The 13,921-nt window shown below is 35.6% G+C and overlaps 3 protein-coding genes across 4 annotated transcripts; all 3 read left to right on the forward strand.

Moving 5' to 3' along the window:
• The first annotated feature begins 657 nt into the window (after positions 1-657).
• On the forward strand, positions 658-2,436 carry LOC115066596 (trypsin-1). Its single transcript, XM_049457658.1, has 8 exons — positions 658-906; positions 965-1,180; positions 1,267-1,343; positions 1,432-1,556; positions 1,612-1,764; positions 1,827-1,921; positions 1,987-2,147; positions 2,205-2,436. The coding sequence occupies exons 1-8, from the start codon at positions 837-839 to the stop codon at positions 2,385-2,387; spliced, it is 1,080 nt and encodes a 359-aa protein (XP_049313615.1). The 5' UTR covers positions 658-836; the 3' UTR covers positions 2,388-2,436.
• A 671-nt stretch (positions 2,437-3,107) lies between these two features.
• LOC105232814 (uncharacterized) lies at positions 3,108-12,988 on the forward strand. The gene is given in 22 exon segments (XM_049457677.1): positions 3,108-3,265; positions 3,339-3,566; positions 3,911-3,987; positions 4,056-4,177; positions 4,243-4,395; positions 4,466-4,560; positions 4,628-4,788; positions 5,276-5,443; positions 7,593-7,740; positions 7,811-8,026; positions 8,136-8,218; positions 8,297-8,412; positions 8,482-8,634; positions 8,808-8,905; positions 9,053-9,195; positions 9,389-9,547; positions 10,605-11,126; positions 11,245-11,360; positions 11,710-11,862; positions 12,203-12,300; positions 12,501-12,661; positions 12,806-12,988. Coding segments are annotated over 22 exon segments (3,417 nt in total). The 5' UTR covers positions 3,108-3,201.
• Positions 7,119-9,673, forward strand: LOC105232677 (serine protease snake). 2 transcript variants are annotated; one of them, XM_049457657.1, is made up of 8 exons: positions 7,119-7,740; positions 7,814-8,026; positions 8,136-8,218; positions 8,297-8,412; positions 8,482-8,634; positions 8,808-8,905; positions 9,053-9,195; positions 9,389-9,673. In XM_049457657.1, the coding sequence occupies exons 1-8, from the start codon at positions 7,620-7,622 to the stop codon at positions 9,560-9,562; spliced, it is 1,101 nt and encodes a 366-aa protein (XP_049313614.1). In that variant the 5' UTR covers positions 7,119-7,619; the 3' UTR covers positions 9,563-9,673. The 2 variants fall into 2 exon arrangements, with proteins under 2 accessions (XP_049313614.1, XP_049313613.1); XM_049457656.1 differs by having other exon boundaries at positions 7,120-7,740; positions 7,811-8,026.
• Positions 12,989-13,921: the final 933 nt, after the last annotated feature.

Consider the following 13,921-nt stretch of genomic DNA (forward strand, 5'->3'; position numbering starts at 1 on the left):
GTCCAAAACAAAAATGTATAGTTCTTTTTGTTAGTCCATATAAACCTCGTTCCCAGTCTCTACATACCAAATAAAATTATTTCTGGGTTCGATTGACTTTGTTCATAATTTTAAAATTCCCTTGACCCCAATACACTTATGCCAACGTTTTTTTCAATCCTTCAAACAGTTGTTAACTTCAATTTCCGGATCAGCCTTCCATTCACGTCAATTGGCTCGAAACGGTTTCCCCGGAAGCCCCCCCTTATGATGAATATATATATAAGAAACAAATATTATATATATAATAAACACTAATTATAATTTTGATATGACAATTGGCAGAGATGTCACTGACAGTCATGTCAATCTAGAAAACACAATATTTCGACGAATCGGTTTTCGCGCGAAATTTAAATTAAAAAATCTTTGCATTTTTTGCTCACATTAGAATTTAAATATGAAAAACATTTTACTACAATTAAATATGAGTGGAATAAATGCATTCGGTCAATGCGTTCCCTTAATTCCATATAAACGCTACAGAGTTCAGAAGAAACTCTATAGAAGCAAGTCAAAGCAAATAAAGAGAAATTAACGAAATTGCAATAATCCAATAAATACACCCAACAAATTTTATTAACATATTTACCCATTACAAAAACTAAGAAAACTTTGAACTATAGTCGCAAAATAAGAAAATAAAAAAATGTTTATCCCCAATAACTGCCTAACGGCCCACTGTGCTCAACTTATACGTGTTCTAAGTCAAAGTATATAACCAGAGAAACCTGCATTCGAGCAATAAGTTTCGCACGAACCGGTCAAGTTTACGCTGAAGTACAACAAATAAAGCTATGGGGCCCGGAAGAATTAATAAACATCAACTTTTTTACGCCGCTATATTGACAGTACTTGCGATAAGTGGTAAAGATTTTAATTTTGCATTATTGATAAAATTATAATCGAAAGCTTCTCTCTCGAGTTTTTTACGATCGATCAGTTAATGCCTGCTATGAGTACCAATTTTGCTTAACGCCGCTCAACTACAGCGGACGTTATATGAAAGACGAGACTTATGGAGACATGCCCGATAAAGCCAAAATGCTTTGCGATGGGTTTTGCCATCATAACAGTACATTGCGGTTGCGTTGCTGTGCATCTGACGCCACAGTCAAATTGGAACGAATATCGGAACAAGGTATCGAGCGTTTTTATTACTACATAGATTTAAAAAGAGAGGAATGCGAATATCGAAGAACTTAAAATTTGTCTTATATCTTTCAGTATGCAGATACAATCATTTAATACGAGGTTTCGTCATCTTTGGCGAAATAGCCAAAGACAATGAATTTCCATTTATGGTAGGTAAAAGAAGACGTAATAAAATGGTGTTCTTGCGGGAACACCATATATATTTGAAAGCTTAAATGAAACATGTTTCTTCTTCAGGCCGCTTTGGGTTGGCGCATTAAGAACGAAACTACTGGAAACACGACAATAGTTTACAAATGTGGTGGCACAATTTACGATCGGGGTTATGTAATCACCGCTGCGCACTGTCTCTATCATTCGAGGTACGGAAAAAATAAAAGAAATCGCGTTTTTATTTACTGCTAAAATCAATATTAGTGATCTGCCTGTGGTGGTGCGTCCCGGCGGCTTCGCATTGAATGATACTGAGGCTTGGGACTTGGAAATCGAAGAGGTTATAGAGCATCCCAATTACGAATATCCAAATGTATATAACGACATAGCAATTATACGCCTAAAGACCATATTTTAGTGAGATATTTTCTTTAATAAATTAGTGTATAAATAAAAATTTAATATTTACATGATAAAAGTGGAAACCCGTTTCATGATCAGCCGGCATGTCTTTATGACGATCCCAGCTCCGCGCATAATGTTACAGCCATTGGTTACGGGAATACTCAATTTGGTATGTATGTTTGTATAAACACTTTAAGAAAATCGTATTAGTGGCATCCTTTCAACTGTAAGCAGCTGGTGTATCCTCCCCCTTATTGATGAAAACGAATTTATCAACAATTGGTAACAACGAGTGCCAACTGCACTATGAGCCAGATAGCGATGTGCTGAGTGATGGCATTATATCGACACAGATATGCGCGAAGGATCACGAGAAATTGCGTGACACATGTCAGGTGGAGATTATGACTTATTATTCTTTAATTTCAAATGTAATTTTTGTGCTTCCACAGGGTGACTCCGGTGGACCGATTATAAAATTTATCAAACCGAAAGATCTTAATCCCATGTCCCTTGTTGTCGGCATCACTTCGTTTGGCATCGGCTGTGGCACCGGTATGCCCAGTGTTTATACGCGTATTTCTGAGTATATTGATTGGATTGAAAATGTTACCTATCGAACTGTGCCAATATAATGAAGGAATAATATAATAAAGAAATTTCAAGATTGTTAATAATTAACAAGTATTGACTCACCCTTAACTTTTTATACGGCGTCTTTTTAAGCGTAGAAAGAAATGAAAGAATATTCATAAAGGGTTTTCACAAGTCTCATAAAGTTATAAGTTATAACGATTCAGCATTGAGAATTGTAAATGTGTAAGCTCATTTTTGTATGAAATCCAACAACAATATTTTTAAACAAGTGTAAAAATTTATAACTTTATGATTTTACGGCTTATGAGTACCCCAATAGACTTCAAAAATGTTAGAACCCTGAAAACATAATCCACATAAAATGACATCCAGGTCTAAAATATGTAAAAATTACAATTTTTTCGAGTAGAAAAAATTTTCTAAATAAAATTGATATATAATCTTTTGAAAAACCTCTCCAGCATTTGCCATTACCAATCTAATTTGGTCGAATGCTTCACTGATATAATTCTATATTATTATCTTAGAAATTAACAATAAATTTTTGCACGATGTATCAAAATATTTTAAATGAAGAGAAATGTGGAGAAGCAAATTGTTAAGAAAAAACACAAAAATTCCAATAAAAAAATAATAAATATAAATGCATTTCTTTTGTATTGTATGAAACCTGTTAGCAAACTGTTCTCAACCGTTTTAGAAGCTTATAGGCATTACTCACTTATTTTTAGCCGAACATGTTTTAACAGCAATTGTTTTCAATTAGTAGCCTAATGTTTGCCAGCAGCATTAAATTCTCGCATTCAAGTTTTGTTTTCACTCGCAATCAGGCAGTTGGAGAAGTTGGTGAAGATGCCGCGCTTGCGCAATTATTCTAAACCTATAATTTTTGGCATCATTAATTGGTTGATATTGGGTAAATGCATAATTTACCACACTAACACATTTATAAAAAGATATTTATATTTAAAATTTAATTTTATCGACAGTTATTCACTTGTTTTTGCCAGTCGACGCCTGCCATAACAGTCAAGAGTGTTACACACCGCAAAACTATAAGGGATATTATTATACACCTGAGACATTTCTAACCCTTACTGATAGTCAGAAGTCCAATTGCGAGGGTAATTGTGTTGATAACAACGTGACGCTGATTTGTTGTACTTTCAATGATCAACCACAAAAATATCGCTTACTCTATCAATGTATGTATATACGTATGTATGCTTTTGCATATCGTATTTCTTAATTTATTTAATGCTATCTGATCAAATATGACCCGGACTGGTACAGATAAATTGCGAATCAATTAAAAAATATTCCTATGTTGATAAAGCCATTAAAAGTCATTCGATGAAAGCACTCCGAGTCAAATTTGATCAGATGGAATTGTTTATATAAAGAATAAAAGAATTTTTGAAAAATAATATCTATGTATGATGGTTGCCATCTGAAGGGATCGTTAAATTTATTTGAATGCCTTAGATGCTCGATATATGTTCGAAAATTTAATGAAATGAAATAGTAAATTAATAATCTAACCATTAAATAATACTCACAGCCTGCTTAGACGCTCATTTACCGTATGGATTTATTACATTTGGCGAAGTGGCCAAGCCAAATGAGTTTCCATTTATGGTAAGCTCGATTCTAAAATATTCTTTTTTAAATATATATTTAAACTAATTTTTCCCTTTAAATCACAGGCTGCTTTGGGCTGGCGTTTCACCAAAGAGGATGGTACAGAGAGCATAGCTTATAGGTGCGGTGGCACTTTGATCGGCAGCAGATATCTACTAACAGCGGCCCACTGCTTCTATCATTCCAGGTTCCCTGAAGGAATATTACTTTTTATATTTTTTTATTCTCTAATATTTAATTTTTTCTCCTCAGTGACCTCCCAGTTGTGGTGCGTCCAGGTGGTTACGACCTAAATAGCACCACAGCGACTGATTATGATATCGACCAGATTATTGAACATCCCAACTACATATATCCTGGTTTATACAATGACATAGCAATTGTTCGTATGGCGAAAGCATATTTGTGAGAAAGCATATCTTTTGAGTCATCTTTATTTTGAAGAATATTGACTAGAAATATTTTTGAATTATAGTAGCTACACGCCGATTGTTGCTAGAGCATGCGTGTGGTATAGCCCACTGGCCGAGCAGGAAGTCACTGCCATAGGCTACGGCAATACGCAGTTTGGTGAGGAACGGGAAAAATAACCAAGTTTTTCTTAGATTTAAAATTTTGATATTTTTGCGTCTTCCAGCCGGAACCTCTTCGCCACTGCTATTAAAAACTAGTTTATCAATCATATCCAATGAGGAGTGTAATCAACATTATGAACAGGATGATGAAGTGCTCAGCTCTGGTGTAATCTCTACACAATTATGCGCAAAAGATTATGAAAAGCTGCGTGATACTTGTCAGGTAATTTAATACTCAACTTCTTCAAATGCATATAATACTACTGTGGGCAAAAAATAGTAAGACATTTTAATTAAATTTTTTGACGAAAACCCATTTGTCGAAATATTTTTTTCTTTTTCACATCTGTGCCAAATATCACAACAATAAAATAATCATTAGTGTTTAGTGTGCGCTTGTCTTTCTGAAGTACATAAAATGCATTCGGTGATTTTTACGGTGAGTGAAATTATTCAACAAAGAAGTTCCATTAAATCTCGTGTGCGGAATCAAATGTCTAGTGCCAAAACGTTCAGAGTGCTCGAAAACACCTTCGGTGATAATTGTTTGTCACGAGCAAGTGTTTTAATAGATACAAATTATTCAAAGAGGGCCGAGAAAGAGCTGACAACCACATATAAGACGACGATCAAAAAAGCTTTACCATTTTATACTCATAGTAATATATCACACACCAACAATTTATAACATAATTATCTTCATTTTCTAGGGAGATTCTGGCGGTCCTTTGATCGTGTATGAAAAAATCGAAGGTTACACTCGTATGGCTTATATTGTGGGTATTACGTCGTTTGGAATTGGCTGCGGCACCGGTTTCCCGGGCATTTACACACGTATTTCAGATTATTTTGATTGGATTGAGGAAACGATTTTTAAATAAACAAACATTTATGTAGAAATATATGCGTTTGTAAAATTTTAATTTTTTATAACGGTGTAACGATGAGATACCAATGTGTTGGTAGGGAACATTTGTGTCGAAGGAACCTTAAAAGGTGATCAAAACGTATAAAAAGCAACGGTCAATACTGAATTTTTTCACGTTCCCTTTAAAAAAAAAGGTCATTTTTTACCAGTACACCTCTGAGAGTGAGAGACAGAGAGAAGGAGAACATGGAGAGCAGAAATCTCAAATGTTTAATCCAGCAGCAACAGTTTTGTGTATAAGTTGAAGTTGTTGTATCTAAGTGAGCTACACTGAGAAAAAAATTGTATCGAATCGCAAGGGAATACTTAACTTCAGAATTATTTGAAGGAGAGAATTTGATTTAACAAGCAAAATATTAAAGCTGTTGAATAATATTGATATACTGTTATAAATGTTAGTCCCCGTTTTGCCAATTTTAAGCTAGAACATTTTCCCATCTTTTTGTAAATTTGTGGATGCCATCCAAAAGAAGTCCGCCGGCTTAGCGACCAGGAACGAATTAAACCAATTTTCTATACCCACTTCTAATGTGGACCACCAAACAGGCCGCAAACAAAAAACTCTAGTCAGATAGGAAAGGGTCTGGGCTATAAGGCGAGAAAAGCATAATTTCCTAACCGCTGCGTTGGAAATAATTTTTAAACCAATTTGTAACATCAGCGAGCGTTTTCATGATCGAAAAAGATTGCCTCGTATCTAGTCGAAAATTTGAGACGTCTTGAACGTTGACGTTGAAGAATTGTTTCATTCGGCTTTAGAAACTTATAATACAGTACGCCATTGTAATCCCTTCAAATACATATCCTTATTACCATGGCGTCATGAATATTTGGTTTTGCTGTTGATTTGGCTGGTTGGTCAGGTTTCGGTATTCGGATTATTCTTTATAGCAACGAATAACTGATTCTGAGAAGTGTTTAAGTGCTCTCTAATCGGAATAAAGCCGAAATTTTTCGTCAGTGATAGAAACATAGCTCCATCATTTCCCACTGGAGTCCAATCGACAGTCATTGTAGTGGACTGCACATGATGAACCGGTTCTCAGGCGTGGAAAAACGAAAAAGGCGGCTGGAAAGGTTATGACATCAGTCTTTTGGGATGCACGTGGTATAATACATACTCAACGACTGATTACTGAGCCAGTTATAATCTATTTCACTGCGTATTTGGTTGCAGTTCTTTTCTTCTATTCCAAACGTACGTATATATTCAAATGATTCCTACAAACATGAATTTTGAACAAATGCTTATGATTTAAAATATAATTATTGTATTTATGAGTTGTATTAAACTTTGACATAAAAAGATCAAGGGTATCCTATGTTACCCTGGTCCTAAGCTACCTATCCACCAATTTTCAGTTAAATCGGTTCAGCCGTTCTTGAGTTATAAATGGTGTAACTAACAACAACTTTCTTTTATATATGTATATAGATATAGATAGAATAGATATAGATATTATTTTCGCATTTAGGGTTATTTTGCTGATGCAAAAATGTCTTTTTTCAAAATTCGTTCTTGGTTGAATTCTCAGCTTAAAGCTTTTTGGGCCACCTACACCAAAGCCAAAATCAACACGAACAATGTTAAGATCGTGCAAACCACTTTTTATATATTCATTCAACTACATCATTTCACCACAGAAATACACCCAAATATAGTGACTTTTGGTTGAGGATTTTTTCGAATTAAAATGATGAAGAACTTCCCTCAAACCACTGATGAATAACATAGGACAGTAGCTTTCTAAATTTGAACAATGGGAGAGTATTCACGTTACGCCATCTCTCAGCAAACCGCAGGAATGTGGTTGTAGGCCCAATAGACAATTTATTTTTAACATAAAATAATTGCTCGGAATTATATTCTTCGTTTATATTTTTTAAACGCCGACAAAAATAACGGTACATTTTCATCTTTATTATGAAAATTTTGGCAGTTTTATTTTTTGGTTAGCTAAACCGTGATTTCTACCCACAAACCAAATCTACCGATATTCTTATCAGCGTTGCTAACAGGTGTTCACCTATTTAAACTTGTATGTAAGCGAACATGCTGCAACTGTGTCTTCTTCTAATGAAGAACCGCAAATTTTCAGAACAAGTTTGCTGGTCCTTGCGATCAGATGCGCTGCGCTCGCTTGGAGTTGAAGCGAAAATCGAAGGAAAACGCTTGCAAAATGCATAAGCCAGAGTCTTTTACACAGCTTTTCAGCTTATTAGCAGGAGCACAATTGCTGCTTATAGGTAAGTATAAAATATTTTATTTATTTATAATAAAGGTTTTGAATAAAAACTAAACAAAACTATTTCACAGCAGTTAATATACGCTTAGCAGTCGCTTGCCACGAGGATCAGCCTTGTTTAACACCACGAAACCGGCTTGGCAGCTATGTAACACACGCTAATTACCTCAAGTTGACCAAGGAGTTGCAACAATTATGTTTGGGTGTGTGCAGTTACAATGGAACAACACAATTTCTATGCTGCCCTTCGCTAGATGTGCCCTCAGACAAAAGAATATCGCAAACTCGTAAGTGACATGGGTAAATGTGTAAATAAAAAGAGCACAAATTGTAATAAAAATGTTTATATTTGTTTAAATTGTTATAAAATTGGATAATTCCACCTTCTTATCACAGAATGTGAGCGAGATCACCGAAAATTCTCTTTCATATTTATCACAAATGGCATGCCTGCGAGGGAAAATGAATTTCCGTTTATGGTGCGTATGTCGCTTTCATACTAATATACATATACAAAAAAATTTAAATTAAAATTTGTGTGGAAAAATTCTTCACAGGCCGCCATAGGTTGGCGCTCTACCTTTGGCAGCAGTGACATAACATACAGATGTGGTGGTGCTTTGATCACCAGTCGGCACTTGCTAACTGCGGCGCATTGCCTTTACCATTCGGAGTATGTATGAATATGTATATAACGACACATTAAAAACTAATGTTTGCATTTCACATTTCAACATTTCAGTGAACCGCCAATTGTGGTGCGCCCAGGTGGTTTCGATTTAGATGATACTGAGGCGAGGGACATTGAAATCGATCAAATCCACATGCACCCAGGGTATCAATATCCGGGTGTTTACAATGACATTGCAATTCTACTGTTGAAAGAGGAATACTAGTAAGTAGAATAACTATCTGAATTCCGAAGAAAGTAGGATTTTAATGAAAGCGTTTAGCGGTCTTAAGTTGCAATACTGTTTAGCCAAAAATTTTAGTTCTGTTTCATATGTAGACCGGAGACCATTAGATTTTAGATTTTTGCCGTAGGACTAAAGTCTAATTTGATTACAGCGCCGGCAGATCCGTTAACTCTGGACCAGCATGCTTGTGGGCAAAACCATTGCAGGCTGCAAATGTTACGGCTATCGGTTATGGTAATACACAATTCGGTGAGTAAGGTATATATAAGATAGATAGAGGGGGAAAATAAAAGGCAAGGAAAAAATTATTAAACGAAAAAATTATACTCACCATGTGGTGAATTTCTTAAATGTAAATAATAATATTGCTTTTTGTCTTACTTTCCGCATATTCAGCCGGTTTATCATCGTCAAAATTAATGAAGGCCGAGCTGAGTATTCTACCAAATCAAAAATGCGCCGAATATTATGAAGAAGACGGCATTATATTCTCGCAATTGTGTGCAAATGACCCGATAAAAAGGGGTGATACGTGTCAGGTGAGTTGAAAATCTGCCAAAGAGGTGTTTTTTTTTTTTTAATTTTTAGCTCAGCAGTCTTTCATTTTCGAAAGTATTTTCATAAAATTTCTTCTAATATATTGTTGCATATTTTTTGTTATTTGATTTTATAGTATTTAATTATTAAAATACATGTAGTACATATCATTCATTGAACACATCCTTTACACAGGGTGACTCCGGCGGCCCTATTATAATGTACCGTAATATCGGCAAGAATTATTTTAATGTGCCCTACATAGTTGGTATCACCTCTTTCGGCATTGGTTGCGGCACTGGAGCGCCAGGCGTGTACACGCGCGTCGCCAGTTATATAGACTGGATTGAGAAAGTTGTCTACTATTAAATGTGCTTCGTTTTGGTATTGTAAGAGAATAAATATTGCATTTTAAATTGTACGAAAACTTTGTTATTATAAGAGAATAAATATATTAATATATACATAAAAATAAATATATAAAACATATGTAGAAAGCAAATAGAAACGTAGACCATATATTTGTTGCCTATTCTCCTAAATGTAGGCCAAAACTTTTGTAATTTTAAAATGGGAGTGTAGTAATGAATATTATATTAAGTTTGCACCGAAGTTTTAAACCTCTCTGTCGTCTCAAACTGGCTCTTTGTCTCAGGATCATACTCAAAGATCCATAACTCGTCACCTGTGAATGCGTTATATAAAAATTGGAGGTCACATTCACACATGTTAAAATTTTCTTGGCACATTTCCACTCGCCGTAGTTTCTGGTCGTCAGTGAGCACTTTTGGGATCACCTTTAGCTGTTTTTAGTTGTCCTAAATTTTCAAGTTGATCTGATCAATACTTTCGGAGATACAACCCTGAGAACTTGTGCGCTCGAGGCAATCTAGGCTAAGTGCGCCGTCTATAAGAGCGTTTTTCTCGAAACTGTGTTTTCAAAGTCGGTTGTCAAGATTTCTCGCGAACTACTCAACCGATCTTGATGAAATTTTACATAGGTCTTCGAGATATCATTTACATGACTGCCATTTTGAAATTTTTTTTTGAAACATTTCCACTGTAATTTCTGGTCGTCAGTGAGCACTTTTGGAAAAAATTTAGCCGTTTTTAGACCCTAAATGTAGGCAAAGTTTAAAGTCAAGTATTAATAATTTATATATAGACGTTTCCCTTCATTTAAACCAAATTCAATTTTAAGCAAAGTTTAACTCCAACTCAAATGCGCGTAAATTTTTCGCCGCTTGAGCATATACCAGTTATTAACCTCAAGTTGTGGTTGCTAGTAGACACAAATTCTTGGAAAGTCGCAAATACTGCATTTAACTCGCTTTAAAAGCCAGAACAAGTTCAGTCATCCTTGTGTACGCACGCTTACCGCCTGGCATACTGGGAAAAATCTTCTTAAAAATGCAGATTTTGTATTCCGCCAGCATTATTGCTTTACTTTTCGTACACTTTTCGAGTCTGGGTAATTAGAAAATTTATATTAAAGCTTTATTTTGCAAATCCATTAGTGTCGTATGATTTTTGTGACCCCACAGTGATGGGCTGTTATGAACACCAAAGCTGTCTAACCACACGAAACCGGCTTGGCTCCTATGTGACGCGCGATGTGTATCGTCAAATGGCGAAGGAATCACAAGACATATGTTTGGGTGCCTGTAATTACAACAAAAGTACACAACTGATTTGTTGTGCATATCGGGATGAGCCGGCGGACAGAAGAATATCGCATATTCGTGAGTGTTATACGGGCAATATTTCTGTGAAAATATTCTTATTTGTTGTATTCGTGTTTGCAAATGTATATTTTAACATACTAATTGCAACTTTCACTCAACTTTCAACTCTAGAATGTGACATAGATCACACGAGATATCACCTAATATTCCATGGCAAACTGGCAGAGCGAAATGAGTTCCCTTTTATGGTAGGTAAATTAAAGTTGTGGTTGAAAATGGTGTGTATTGCACCTACTTTTATTTTCAATAATATTATTTAATTATTTAACATTTGCATAATTATTTTATGGCTTATTTTATTTACAGGGCGCCATTGGTTGGCGTGACTTGTTTGCGGTCAACAGGACAACTTACAAATGTGGCGGCGCTTTAATCGATCGAAGATATCTGCTGACAGCTGCGCACTGCCTTTTTCATTCAAAGTATGTATAACATATGTACCTACAAGAGTTAATCAAAAACTAACCGATCGAAATCGCGGGTTTAACTGCACCTATATACGGAGAAAAAAATAAACCTCTAATCGAAAATATTAATAAAATTTTTAAAATGCGGATTTTAGTAGAGCATAAAATTTCTTAAACAATCTACCTCAGCGGGGTTAGTTTCAATACCAATATTCGTATATATAAAAGCTTTAAAAGGGGAAAGATTGTTAATTCTACGAAAAAACCTAAGGTTCATTTAAACCATGAATTCGAAAGGTTAGCTTTTGGGTAATCTTAATGCATACTTTTCATACTACTAATAAAATATTTTCCGAAATCTCAGTGAGCCCCCCATTGTGGTGCGTCCTGGCGGTTTCAACCTAACCGATGCGCATGCAAAGGATTTCGAAATCGATGAAATTTACATACATCCTGGCTATGAATATCCGAGCGCCTACAACGATATTGCAATTATACGCATGAAGGAGCCATATTAGTAAAAATTAAAAATTCAAATAGTTTTGACCTCACTTAATAATTATGCTATATAAAGCAGTGTTGTTGCTGCAAAATTAAGTGAGGTTAGATTTTAGTAGATATTAAGATGAAAAAGCGAGTTTGAGATGCGTTCATAATTGCTTTAGCGACAATATTCCAATTGAAATAGTGTACCCTGACTTTAGCTAGACACTTGTTTTGAAGAATAGCGATTAAAGACAAACTTCGAAAACGTGTTGAACAATAAACAATCGATGCCAATTGTTAGCAACTTAAGAAAAAGTGCAACTGAGCAATAATGTTGTTGAAAACTATATATTATCCTTTAATTTTTTCAGTGCCGAGAGTTTCGAAAACACTGGTCCGGCCTGCACTTGGGCACTACCCTTATTTGCAGCAAATGTTACAGCTATCGGCTATGGAAGCACACGATTTGGTGAGAAGAAAGTGAAAGCACGACTGTCAGAAATCAAAAAAATAATCATAAAATTTCTTAAAACTTTTTGTTCAGAAATGTATGAAACCGCACCAACGCTTAGTAATCCTATAATAATTACTTTTCCAATTGTAAAATTTAAAGTATCAAATATTAAATTTATGCTTACATAGTTTGTATGTATATTTTCACATGCTCAGCCGGTTTAGCATCGGACTCTTTAATGAAGACGAACCTTACAATTTTGACTAATGAAGAATGTGGGTAATACTATGAGCAAGATGACGATTTGCTCTATCATGGTATTATACATTCGCAGTTGTGTGCAAACGATACGGTTGGAATGAGCGACACCTGCCAGGTGAGGAATAATCACATGTTCTGCTTAATTTTGATGAAAAATACAATGATTAATCAATTTTTATTGCTGAAAAGTCTCTTATTTCGAAAACTCCGATTAATTGTTGAATATTTTGCAAAATTTTTTTTTTCCTTGAAACCACAGGGCGACTCTGGCGGACCCATCATAATGTACCGTACTGATGATGATGAGAATGAGGGTTATTTTTACGAAATGCCCTACGTGGTTGGCATCACCTCATTCGGCAACGGTTGTGGTTCTGGGGTGCCGGGGGTGTACACGCGTGTCGCCAGCTATATAGACTGGATTGAGAAAATCGTATACTGAGAAAATAAGCAAATAAAAAAATAAATGATGTCACACAACAATTTTCCAATAAAAATTATAACCTAAAAGTTCAATGAAAACGAATCTAAAAATATCTTCATTTTCGCCGCTTGCATAATAGCACTTTTCTGTAGTTATTTCGCTTTTTTTTGTTGGTTTTGTGGCACTTAAAGGTTCGTTAAATTTGAAATTTCCGCATAAATAACGGCACGTTTTGCCGCTAACTGTACACACTAGCCGCCAAATTGCTTGTAGAGTGATGTCACCGCAAAACAGCTGGAGGCACAGATAGTTCCAAATATTACATGGATGCGGTGTAACAGAGGTCAAATGTTATGCAAAACATGTGACGCCTGCGCCTGCGCACAACTGTGTCTCAGACGCCGCGAAATACACACACACATTTCGAAACAGATTTTATTTGGTGAGACTATTACTGCGTAACTATTTCTCCAGGCACTAATCGCAGCTGAATTATTAGTATTTCCAAAGAGGAGTGGATTATATGCATATATGTACATTGAGTGTACACATGTTCACGAAGGATAAGTGTATCAGCTATGACGCGGTCGCATCAACGCCTGTTCGCAACACGAGTCGCCGCTGATAAGGTGTGCATTGTCTCGTCGCCACCTTCTATTCATTCTACGGAAAATGTGCAAAACACTTTCGCTTTGTTGTTGTTGCAGCAGGCTATCATTCACCGAATTAACATAATCGTGATACTGTAGGCACGCCGCGTCTATAAAATGGAATATAAATTGAGAGGAAAACACATACACACTTACATATGTACATACATACCTACATGCCAGCATATGCGCCAGCTTGGGCCGAAGGTGTTGCAAAGAAAGTGAATTGCACGTCGGCGCCACCTAAAATCAGTGCTCACACACAAACGCGCATGCTCTTACATATACATATATGTATCCA

Source organism: Bactrocera dorsalis, chromosome 5 (assembly GCF_023373825.1).
Source record: "Bactrocera dorsalis isolate Fly_Bdor chromosome 5, ASM2337382v1, whole genome shotgun sequence".
Taxonomy (NCBI): domain Eukaryota; kingdom Metazoa; phylum Arthropoda; class Insecta; order Diptera; family Tephritidae; genus Bactrocera; species Bactrocera dorsalis.

Excerpts from the sequence above, each read along its gene's own strand:
- LOC115066596 (XM_049457658.1), top strand. The coding sequence starts at position 837 with ATGGGGCCCGGAAGAATTAATAAACATCAACTTTTTTACGCCGCTATA. Across the intron at positions 907-964 it reads GACAGTACTTGCGATAAGTG|TTTTTTACGATCGATCAGTT; the intron begins GTAAAGATTTTA and ends TTCTCTCTCGAG. Across the intron at positions 1,922-1,986 it reads TTACGGGAATACTCAATTTG|CTGGTGTATCCTCCCCCTTA; the intron begins GTATGTATGTTT and ends AACTGTAAGCAG.
- LOC105232677 (XM_049457656.1), top strand. The coding sequence starts at position 7,620 with ATGCGCTGCGCTCGCTTGGAGTTGAAGCGAAAATCGAAGGAAAACGCT. Across the intron at positions 8,027-8,135 it reads CAAAAGAATATCGCAAACTC|AATGTGAGCGAGATCACCGA; the intron begins GTAAGTGACATG and ends TTCTTATCACAG. Across the intron at positions 8,219-8,296 it reads AAAATGAATTTCCGTTTATG|GCCGCCATAGGTTGGCGCTC; the intron begins GTGCGTATGTCG and ends AATTCTTCACAG.